Below are 12693 nucleotides of genomic sequence, written 5' to 3'. Positions count from 1 at the left end.
TAAAAATAATGGAAACCAATAGATTTATATATTGTCAAATGCCCAAGAGGCAAAACCAATGCGCTATTGCTCTTCCAAGAGGATTTCTTTTGTTTGATTGTCACCCAAATTTTACCTGCCCACCCTTTTCGCTCTTGTATTTCTAGTATAATTGTTGAAATAGTGTGAATGTTATTTGCAGGGGCGATGAAGTGCATTTTTGATGGCGTTGTTCAGCAGCGGGACACAGTCTGTCTTAGTTTGTATAAACGAGCTTATCCTAAATGGACGGAGCAACACTTCTAATTGTGATAGAATTACAGATTTTGGTTTTGATTCTATAGTTAAGGTTGCATTAGCCTGTTTCAACTATTATTAATAGGAAATTCGCTGAAATGGGTATGTGATAATTTATTTGGCCAAAGCATGGCCAACATCGAATATTTATTTGGAAATTCGCTGAAATGGGTATGTGTGAATTTATTTGGTCAAAGCATGGCCAACATGGTCAAATTCATGAAAGAAGATATATTTTGGCTTCAACTTGGGAATATGGTCGAAGTATGGCTGGCAGGGTTGGGTTCCTGAAAAGAGTATTTGCTCTCCTAGGATTAGGAGGTGCTTAAAATGAACCAAAATAATTTTGGCTTCAACTATGGGACTTTTTTAATTTATTAATTATAGAGAAGCGATTATTCTTACTAAACATGGCGTGTTGAAACCTATTTGTATTACCAGTCTTTATTCTGCTATATAGTTTCTGAAAATTATTTTTGTCCGAAGTCCACATCAACTATTGCATTTGATTTTGATGCCATATCACCTGATATATTCAGTTTCTTATGTTCTGTTGACATGAATAAATTGTTAAAGTCGTCTGTTATCAGTAAACTTAACATTCAATGCATTAATTTGTTCCAAAAAATTTAAATAACAGTCTTGCTTCCTAAAGTTTGCTTTAGTAAAGACAATCTTGTGCAGACTTAAGAATTTGCAGTAAAAGAATACTTTGTAAAATCTGTGAAATTTACGTGACTTATATTATCCATCTGTATCAGAAACCAATGGCCGATATTAATGCCGTCGAAAAGATAATCAGGTTATTTAATTGACAACCAGTAAAATTTGAAATACATAAACCTAATAAGATTTTGTTAATAGCCATTTAAATTTTATTTTGATAGGGTTTGGTTAATTGCGGGAAGAGTTCTGGAATTATCAATGAATTTTAAGATGTCGTATGGTTCATTAATATGTTATTCTTAAACTAGGTAATGTGCTATGTTTGAAATGATCAGTATCATAATTCAAATTATGAAGATGAGCCTATTATTTTGTAGGAAGATTTCGTGCCACGAATGGCAAGCAAATCCGTAATGTTAAAGGCAAATTGTGTTCTAAAGTAACAATCTTCGAAATGTTCCGCTATAAATCATATTAATCAAAAAATGAGTACTTGTGACGGTTACAATGATAGGCAGTTGGTTGGTATGAGCAGCCTTATGAATCAAAGTTGCTCTAAGGCATGAACTACAAAATTATTAAGCACACGCGATTGTAGAAGAGGGAGGCGGGGCAATGTTTGTCAAAGGACAAGAACTTAACTAAGCAAATAGCTTACACAAAGGAAGATTTGGAGCCTTCTAGTTGTTATGAGCATCCTAAATAGTAAGAGGAACCAATCCTTCACCATGTAGGTTGTAGAGGCACAATGATACTTGAATTGACTCTAAAAAGAGGCACGTGTGCCACTTGAAAGGTCCAATAATATTTTCAACATATAGACAAAGCCAAGCCCCTTAATAAAAAATGATAGGTAGAGAGTTGTGGTTGTGTGAACAACTCCTTTGTTGCTACTAGAGCTTATTTGGTGGGCTTTAACTCATGGTGTGTGAAGTGCATTTCTATTAATAAATGACGTCTTGGATGTATTGAAATTTTGCATACATCTTAGCTTGTGTCTAATACAAAAGAACTATAGTGAGAACATGAACTTTCTTATTAAATGAAAATTGCTTGAAAAGTTTAAGAAAAAAAGGAGGCTTGAAGAATTTTCAAATGTCAAAATATAAGGCGGTCCCTAGGTATCTAACAAATAAACAAAGTTTCCAAGAGAATGCCATTTGTAAAAGGGCATGAAAATGTTGTGAAACTAAATCCAAGCACTCTAGGTCCATAGAACTAGCCAAAAAGGATGCATAAAAATTTATGTTTGTTATAGACGCAACTTCACAAATGTGGAATTTTGACATGAAGAAGGCAACCCTCAGTAAACCAAACATAAAGAAAATGTGACCAAGTCTTACATGCTAAATTCATTTTCAAGTCAAAAGCGTCAAGTCTAAAATCTTCAACCTCCATTAGTAGTTTAATTTCTCACAAGTCAAGGGGCTAAGATTCTTATATAAGAGACTAGGTATATGTAGGTCTTAAAAATTTATTACATTTTCAATGCCAAATCTTTCCACCAATAAGAAAATTATTGAAGATTCAACTAATGAAAGATGGCATTGTGCTTATGTTATCGAATACAAACAATAGAAGACAAATCTTAAATTAATGAACTTGCATTTCCTTTAAAGGCCAAACAAGGGAATCTAGTCCCTTGGAGTGACAAGGCCTCAAGTATTATGAATGCCTTTTTGAAAAAAGACTCTACTATTATGAAAATCTTTTTAAAGAAGCCTAAGATCTCTAACGCTTGGAGTTTTGGCCAAAGACAAACTAGAATTATTGGTCATGGGAGACCACCAAAGCTTAAGATTGATAAGGAAAAAATTAGTCCTTAACCTATTGCTAACCCTTTTGAGGGATGACTTGAATGACTTAAAAGCCTTAATTATGCTAAAGGCGTTTTATTTTAAGTAGGGTCAAGATGACAAGGAGAATCTAGAAACCAACTCCTTTTTATGTTTTCATGCCATATGGTATATTGGCTAAGAGTCAATGCTTGAGAAGAATAATCCAAGTCTTCAAGCTTTGTTGCACGAATAGTTTAATCGGCTCAAAGTTTATTATTTTGTGCATAAACATCAATGGTGTTTGTTCCTTCTTTGTCTTCTAGAAGGTGACAAATATCACAAACAACTTTGTGGAAACCTTGTGGTTGCTTGGGATTAGTCTATAGGAAATCTCATAGAAGATTGGTAAGCTTGTCATGAGCCACTTTAAATTGAGCCCAATACTAGGAATAATATATACAAGTTACAACCTTTAGTTCAAATTTAAAGCTCATCTGACAATGAAAGAAGTTTGGTGATCCAACAAGCAACATTTTTCTATGATGTAGCACATTGGGAAAGCAATTTGAACATCTCCCCTTAACCATTTTCAAGATAATTTTTGAAATCACTTAGGCAAGGGAAATATGTTCTACTAATAGCATTTAGTCTTGTTCTATTGCAAGCCTAAACCAACGATTTTGTTGAAGATGTTAAGATGGGTAATGACTTCATTTAAGCTCACTTCATTCTTGGTGAAACTGAAACAATTTATAATGAACATCTCTTTACCTTTGTAAAACTCATAGGCAAAGTAATCAAAGCTTAATGCTTTAACATCGGTCATTTGAAATATCAAGTAGAGCTCATCAAGAATAAGTGATGCACCACAATGCTTTTGAGCAACATGGCTATGCTTGTGGGGAGCAAGCTTTAAACATTCCTAGAAAGTTTTGGTACATTCTTCAATTTATTCTCGAATTTGAAATACAAGCTTAAGGGGAGTGCAAAAAAGTTATTGAGATCTTAAGAAGCTTTGTGCGTTGTACATGAGTATATTTGATACTATTTATATTCTCCTTTGCATGGCTAAAGTGTGAAGACTAGAAGAGCTCCTTAATGGTTTTGGCCTATATCACTATAGGTAAGTAATCTTAATTAGTTAATTAAATTGAATAATTTAATTAAGTCATAGAACGATTATTTAATTGCATCAAGGGGTTTTATACAATTATATTAGTGGGGGAGTGAGAATCCACACCATGTACATAAAAACATCCCCTTAAATCATGGTTATCAAAACTAAATCTCGATCAATTAAATAAACAACTCTATTAATCTTGAAAATAAGTACACTGAGAAGCATTATATAGTTGTATTAGGGAGTAGGTGAGAAACCATGTACATAAAATTGTTGAATTTATGGTGGTGCTTGATTGTCCACGAAAAATGACTCAATCATTGTTGCCCTCCCAACCATAGATGATAAATGCTTATCATCTCCCCTGAGCATTGCTTAGTCTTCATAAATCAGATTGTGTGTTCTATCTATTTCTCTTTATATCTTTTGTGATGCCCCTTCACCATGGGACACCACTCTTCCAAGTGGCACCAGTTATTATATTATTAATATAATATAATTAAAAAAATTATTTTTTATAATGCCTGCTAAACTTTTTAATGTGACTGGCGACGCTGGCATGACACGCCCTCCGGCTACACGTGAAACACTTTTGACTCAGAGCTATGAACTGGTGAGGCCACAACTAGGGGACCTCATCCCCACACTTCACTTGTTCAAACCTGCGAGTACAACGGCCCAACGAAGACACTGTTGGATATTATTGGCATATGATGAACCGACATGTTGATATGATGATAATATACGTTGTCATGGATGTCAATAGGTTCAAGTGAACCGGTATAAAGAGGTATGAGGAGATGTAGTGAACTGGTATCAGGGTTTCACTAAGTGTGACTACCGGTTGGCAATCTCAGCTCTAGGGTTGGCAATCTCGCTTGTACGATGCAACCGATGATACTCTGTGATGAGTTAGCTAAGAGATGTGAATGAGATCGAGGTGCCATGTCAGCCTTGTGCGCGTGAAGGATTTCCTTGAGGATCTTGCATGAGAATATCGACTGCGTTTGAAGTCTACCTCGGGAATGATCATTCTTCTTGGCGGTATGAGAAGAGAGCGTGATGGGTTACTGATCCCCATGTGCGGTGAAGAATGAACGATGCATATTGTCTTGTGATCTATTTGAAATTGTAATACTCTATGCAATGTGTTTGGACGGTCAGGAATGGACTGCCTGTGTTGTAAACCTAAGATGCTTAGGGTTTAGGGTTTATGCTACCGACCTAACTTATGTCTATAAGGTCGATGATGTTTGTTATTCTAAAGTTGTTGGCAAATGTTGTGTGTGTATCCGAGTGATGAGATACTTGCCAGACCAGTAAGAGGAAGACTGCAGAGTGTGATTGCAGAGTAGAGGAAATGAAAAGGATTTGCCTTGGCATGTAGTGATGTTATCAAATTAGAAGTTTTACCTATTGTCTTCTAATCATTTCAACAGTTGGAAAATCCCTTTATCGGGTTGCTTTAACAAGCTTATTGTAAAACCTTTAACAAGGTGACTCAAGATCATTGAGTTCTTCAAATCCTCTAGCGAGGTAACCTCTAACAGGGTTTTAACCTTGAATAGGGTATATAGCCATCCCTTAACTGGGTGATCTCTAATAGGATCGGTTCCTAACAGAACCTTATTGTATAGTCTTTAACCAGACTAGGCTCTTAACAGAGCGAGCTTCAAAAGAGTTCAAAAACAAGCTTGTGGGTATTCATCCCCACCGTGGTTTTTCCCATTTGGGTTTCTACGTGAAAAATCTGTGTGCTGTGTTATGCATTTTTCATGTGATGATTATGTATTATTTGGTTGAATGATTATGGATGCAGAGTTAACAGGGTATGGTATTACTGGTATACCACATGCATATGTTTATGGGTGAAGTTGATATCAAGTATTGATCATATTTGAAGTGTTCAGACTTATCAGTTTATGGTGTCTGATGTCTTACTGTGTTTAACCGGTATTGTCGTGGTTAAGTTCAGTGATGGTGACAACCAATTGGTATTGCTTCAACCAGATAAGTTGTTGAGAAAGTTTTTGCCTATACTGATTCACCCCCCCTCCCCTCTCAGTACCGGTTGGGGTATCTGTTGTTCATCATTATTCATCAATTGGTATCCGAGCAACTCCAGGTCCTCGATAATATAAGCTTAACCGCTTGAGGTAAAAGATCCTGTTGTAATCATGAAGAGGGAAGGTCCTAAGTTCAATAGAGATAACTTTAAGATATGGAAGGACATAATGAAGATTTACATCAAGAGTATGGGTGCTCAACACTGGAGCTATGTTGAGAATGCCTATGTGGCTCCCACTGGCACTCTGACTGATGATCAGAAGAGAGAGATCTAGGAAAATGGGCAAGTCATGGAAGCCCTTATCAGCAGCCTGTCAGATATTGAGTTTATTGATGTACAAGACAAGGACACACGTAAGGATGTATGGGATGCACTAGAAAACATCTATGGTGTTGATGAGCATGTAAAGCAAGCTAAGGAAGAGAGCCTTAGAGGTAAATTCAAGGATATGAGGATGGTTGAAGGTGAGACCATTCAACAATATGGCATTAGGATTAAGACTATGGTATGAGATATCAAAAGCGCTGGTGGAACAATTGAGGATGCCACCATTGTTAATAAAGTCCTTAGATCATTGTTACCAGTTTGTGCAATCAGAGTTGCTGCTATCCAGGAACTAAGGTCTATTGATAAAACCAAAGTATCCTTAGATTCTATCATTGCAAAGTCAATTGCATATGAGTTGAATAGCTATGATGGTAGAGTTCAGAAGACTGAGTCAGCCTTTAAAGCATGTAATGTACCATCCAGAAAAGGAAAAGAAACTAGTACCAGTTATGAATCCAGACAATGCAGAGATATGGATAATGAAGAGATTCTAAAGGAGTTTGAAGCTCTTCTTGCTAAAAGACTTTCGAAGGGAACTGGAAAATATAGAGGTAAACTTCCTTTGAATTGTTTTTCCTGCAACAAGATAGGACATATAGTTGTTAATTGTCCTAACAATGTCAATAAGGATAAACCGGAGAGGTTTAGAAAGTATAAAGGAGGAAACAAAAGAAATTGTCTAGTTGCTGTGGATGAAGGTATCACTGATGAAGAATCAAAAGATGAAGAAAATGAAGACATAGTGTTTGTAGCAGTAAAGGAAGAAGTGTCTGACAAGAAAGCACTTGTCTCTCGCATTGACAACTCCAATGAGTGGATAATTGATAGTGGTTGTTCTCACCACATGACTGGTGATCGGAGAAAGTTTTTGTCTCTCGAGGAATATGATGGAGGTGTTGTCAAATTTGGCAACGATGCATCGTGTTTGGTAAAAGGTAAAGGATCCATCTCATTGAATGGAAAGAGCAGTGCAAATGATGTTTACTGGGTAGAAGGTCTTAAGCATAACCTGTTGAGTGTTGCTCAGCTGAATGACAAAGGACTAGTTCTGGAATTCAAAGGCGGAATCTAAAGTATAACTGGGAAGAATGGTGAACTTATTGCCACCGGTAAGCAGACCAGAGGTAACATATTTCAGTTGAATGCCAAGATAAGTCTGTGTCTAATGGCTAAGTTTGATGATAGTTGGATATGGCATAGGAGACTCTGTCATATGAACTTTGACAACATTGTTAAAGCCGGTAAGATCAAGGCGGTAAGAGGATTACCTTTGCTGAACAAACCTGAGAATTCTTTGTGCAGAGAATGTCAACTTGGGAAGATGTCTTCCTCAACTTTTAAAGGTAAGTCTTTCTCAGCAGAAAATTTACTTGATCTTGTGCATACTGATTTGTGTGGTCCTATGAAAACTAGAAGTATTCAGGGAGATAGGTATTTTATGATTCTTATTGATGACTGCTCAAGAATGATGTGGGTCACATTCTTGAAAGACAAGTCTGAAGCATTTGGAAAGTTCAAAGCCTTCAGAACATTAGTAAAGAAAGAAAGTGGTAAAAAGATAAAATGCCTGAGAACTGATCAAGGAGGAGAATTCACTTATGATGAATTCAACAAGTACTGTGAAGATAACGATATCAAGAGGCAGTTGTCTGCCCCAAGCACACCACAACATAATGGCATAGCAGAAAGAAATAACAGGATTGTAGTTGAAGCAGCTAGAACAATGTTGATCCAAGGAAAGGTTGCTCACACTTTTTGGAGAGAAGCGGTGAGCACTGCAGTCTATACTATGAACTGAGTACTCATCAAGAAAGGCAAAGATAAAACTCCTTATGAGTATTGGACTGGGAAAACTCCCACTGTGAGTTACTTTAAAGTGTTTGGTAGTAAGTGCTATATCAAGAGAGGTGAGCATTTGAGCAAATTTGATGCAAAATGTGATGAAAGAATATTTTTGGGATATTCCACTAAGAGCAAAGCTCTCAAGTGCTACAACAATAGAACTCAGAAAATTGTTGAAAGTATCAACATCAGGCTTGATGAATCCCCTGAGGAACCTGAGGAAACATGCAGTGAAGAACTGGAAGATGAACCGGGTATAGCCTTCTAGGAACCAGTTAAGAAAGAAACTTGTAAATATCTCAGTGTTCTTGTACTGGTAGAAGCTGCAGTAAGAGAAGAAGAAGAAGTAATTGAAAAAGAAGAAGAAATGCTAGCAGATCAGGCTAGAGTCATTCCTAGATATGTAAAGCTACATCATGATCTGAATCAAATCATAGCAGATAAAGATGCAGGGATACTCACAAGAAGAAAGGTGAAGGAGAACTCTTGCATGATTTATGAATTTGAACCCAAGACTTCCAGAGAAGTTCTCGCAGATGGAGACTGGATTAAACTAATGGAAGAGGAGCTAGACCAGATAGAAAAGAATGCAACATGGTCTTTGGTGTCCAGACCAGAACATAAAAATGTCATAGGTACCAAATGGGTCTTCAGGAATAAGCTGAATGAAGAAGGCACAGTTGTAAGGAACAAGACTAGGCTTGTCTGCAAGGGATATGCTCTGGAGGAGGGAGAAGATTATGGAAAAACCTTTGCTCCTGTGGCTAGACTAGAAGGTGTTCGAATGCTACTTACATTTGCAACATTTAAGGGATTTAAGGTTTATCAGATGGATGTGAAGTCTGCTTTTTTGAATGGAATCTTAGAAGAGGAAGTGTATATAGACCAACCAGAAGGGTTTGCCTTTCACAAGATAGTGACATGGTGTGCATATTACACAAAGCCCTGCATGGATTGAAACAAGCACCTAGGGCATGGTATGAAAGACTACACTCTCATCTTATGAAGATTGGATTTCAGATAACAAGTGAAGATAACAACATCTACTTGAAATTAGAAGGTGATCAGATTCTGATATGTGAAGTGTTTGTGGATGACATAATCTTTGGAGGAGATGATAAAATGAGGCATGCATTTGCAGATGAAATGAAGAAAGAGTTTGAGATGTCTTTGATAGGAGAAATAAAGTTCTTCATTGGTTTACAGTTTCAGCAAATGAAAGAGGGTATCTTTAGTATCCAGTCCAAGTATGTCAAAGAGGTATTGAAGACTTTTGGAATAGAGGAAAGCAAACCGGTTGGTACACCGATGGTGACTGGTTGTAAACTGACTAAGGAAGATGATTTAGTGTTGGTAAACGAGAAGGAGTACTGGTCAATGATCGGTAAGATGCACTATGTGGTGCACAACAGACCAGATATTGCTCATGCAGTAGGCATAGTAGCTCGTTTTCAGAAATGTCCAAGAGAATCCCACTTGGTAGCTGTCAAAAGGATTCTTAGATATCTGAAAGGAACAGTTGATTATGGATTGTGGTATCCATATAATGGTGACTATAATATCAAGGTATATACCGATGCCGATTGGGGAGGTAATGTGGACGACCGGAAAAACACAATCGGTGGAGCGTTCTTTCTCGTAGGAAGATTAGTATCATGGACAAGTAAGAAGAAGAGCTGTATTTCCCAATCTACAACTGAAGCAGAATATGTGGCAACATTTATGAACTGCACTCAAGCAATTTGGATGAAGCATGTATTGGAAGGTTTCAAAGTACCTGTATCTGAACCGGTGAATATATTTTGTGATAACACAAGTGCATAAAATTATTCCAAGAATCTGGTATTGCATGCTAGAACTAAGCATATTGAGCTTAAATATCACTTCTTGAGAGAGAAAGTTCAGAATAAGGAGGTTGTACTACAACATGTTTCCAATAAGGAGCAGCTAGTAGATATATTCACTAAGCCCTTATCAAAGATTACATTTACCTATTTGAGAGGTGAATTAGGGGTTCTGCCCCTTCATGAAGTCAACTAAAGTTGTGTGCTCCGCATCAGTCAAGTACTACAGTGACAAATCCTTCAGAATTGATGTGTTGAAGGATGCTACTGTTGGCATGTTTGATGATTATGTTGTGATTGCCATTGATGGACACACACTTGCTATGAGATCACTTTTTGTATGTATGAGCTATGCTCAACCGGTATTTGTTTCAAACTAGTATTATGTTATAGTCTTTAGACTATCGGTGTCTTGTAGAAAGTGTTTACCGATCTCAAGCGGCATGAGGACCTCAAGCGGTTCGAGGATCTCAAGCGGAACGGAGTAAAGGAACTAGAAGCGGCAATTATCATTTTCTCAGTTTTCATTTCTGTCAATCAGTATTACTCTGAGTTACCAACTGGTAATCGGTAAAGTTGTATAAACCAGTAATACTCTGTGGTGAGTTACCAACCGGTATATCTTTGTGATGAGTTACCATCCACTGACACTTTGATGGTGATTTTGTGTCGTGTTACCAAATGTGTCTAGATACAATGAACCTAGGAACTTGCAATGTAATCCTATTGGATCGACATGAAATCAAATTCCTTTTAAGGACATCATGTCTAGGGTTTTAATGTGTGTAGCTGTTAGGGTTTGAAGTGGTTGATGAGTTCTTGTATGTGTGATCTTAAAAGAAAATATCAAGTCTGTGTACTGTAACAGAGTGTGGATTTACTGAAGACTGAAGTAATGCTAAAATGCATTAGCGATGAGCTATCATGGATCTAACCAAGAAGACTGTGCTATTTGCTAGATCGTTTACTTGTTGATTACTCACATCTTTGACAAGTTAGAAACCCTTAACCGGGTAGGCCCAGAAAAGCCTTTGTAAATCCTCTAACAAGGTGATTCACATCTGTGGATCTAAAATCCTCTCACAAGGTAGTATCTAATCGGACTTATCTCCTAACAGAGATTGAGATTCCTAACAAGATCTGTTCTGGTAAAGAACATTGTATGATCTTAACCGTTCTGGTTACTATTCTATAGATAGTTTCTTGTGAGTTTCATCTCACTGTGGTTTTTCCCATTTGGGTTTCCACGTCAAAATCTCTTGTGTTATGGTGATTGTGCTTCTGTGGGTGAATGCCTTACTTGTTGTTTGGTTTGCATTTGCGTTAACCGGTTTGTTAGTTAAACTGTTATACTGGTTTATCGCTAGACTGATAAAGTGTTTGAGTACAGTAATTTTTGGTATACTAATTCACCCCCCCCCTCTTAGTATTCATCAATTGGTATCAGAGCAAACCTTTCTATAAGTCTAACCACTTGGAAGGAGATATGGGGGAATACACTATGAGGGAACTTACTCATCGGCTCACTCAGACTGAGCAAGCCTATGATGAACTTAAAGTCAAATATAAGGCCTCTCAGGCAAAAAGAAGAGAGCATGCTGAAAAATTGATGGAGCTAACTGATAACAATTCTTCTGATGAAGCAGACATGGAAGTTCTAGTTCAAGAAGTTGAAAAACTGAATGAGTCCAATACCAACCTAAGAAAGGAACTTGAAGGACTAACTATCAGAATGTGTCAAGAGCTTGAGCACCAGAGGAAAGATGAAGATCTGGTAAAAGACAAAGATCATGAGATCTCCAAGCTGAAGCAAGAGATCAGTGCACTTACCGCTCATCTTCATGAAAATAAAATGGAAAAGGAAGAAATGCAAGGTGAACTACTCATGGTTGTTCTTGAGAATGCAACCTTGAAGGAATCCAATGCTGCTATCACCAAAGAACTTACTGAGTCAAAGGAAATACTTCCCAAATCCAATAAGAGCACTGTCAAGCTAGAACATAAGCTTCAGCCAGCTAAACCGGTAAAGAATACCAATGGACTTGGTTTCTCTGAATATGAGGAAGTTGAGACCTCTGGAACAAAAGATGGAGCATCAAAGAAACAACCGACACCAAAGGATAATGGTAAGCAAAAGTTCAAACCTGTTTGCTTTAATTGTCTCAAGGAAGGACACACTGCTAATGTATGTAGAAGTAAGACTTACAATAACTTTCCTTATTTTCTAAACGATAAGCCTAGACCCAATAGATTCAATGGTAATTGTTATGCATGCAACAAGTTTGGGTATAGAGAATTTGAATGCAGGTCTATCATGTACAACACCAGAAGGTATCCTCAAAGGAGTAAAGGAGCTTTTTCTGAACCCTCTGGGAACTGGAACCCAAACTGGTTTAATACCTATAATTATCAGTCATGAAGCAGTGGCTATCAAGTGACAACTGGATGGAGAGCAACCTGTTTGATCTGTCATGGTAATGGTCACACTGTTGGAACATGCAGAAGGAAGAATGGAAACATGAACATTGGACCTTGGAGAGCACCTGGGATGATTTGCTATCATTGCGGCAAATCGGGTCACACAACAAGATTCTGTAGAACGAGAAAGAATATATTGGATGATATACTGGTGACTCCGGAAGGAAAGATAGATGTTGAAACCGTTCAAACAAATATGAAGAAAACCTGGAAGAAGAAGCCAAAAGAAGTTATTCAAGAAGAACTGGTTTCTGCACCTAGTGTGGAAGTCACTGAACCGACAAACTAAGCATT

The 12693-nt window shown here is 37.3% G+C and overlaps 1 protein-coding gene across 8 annotated transcripts in view; it reads left to right on the top strand.

Annotated features, from left to right (window-relative positions):
• Positions 1–761, top strand: part of LOC131066561 (uncharacterized) — a 190385-nt gene extending 189624 nt beyond the window's left edge. For all 8 annotated transcript variants that reach the window (XM_058001366.2, XM_059221434.1, XM_059221436.1 and 5 more), the window contains one exon: positions 182–761. In XM_058001366.2, coding sequence (XP_057857349.2) covers positions 182–285 — 104 coding nt within the window. In that variant the 3' untranslated portion in view covers positions 286–761. The remainder of the gene's footprint in view (positions 1–181) is intronic.
• Positions 762–12693: the final 11932 nt, after the last annotated feature.

Source organism: Cryptomeria japonica, chromosome 5 (genome assembly GCF_030272615.1).
Source record: "Cryptomeria japonica chromosome 5, Sugi_1.0, whole genome shotgun sequence".
In the NCBI taxonomy this organism is placed as follows: Eukaryota; Viridiplantae; Streptophyta; class Pinopsida; order Cupressales; family Cupressaceae; genus Cryptomeria; species Cryptomeria japonica.
This window is presented reverse-complemented; position numbering and strand designations above follow the sequence as displayed.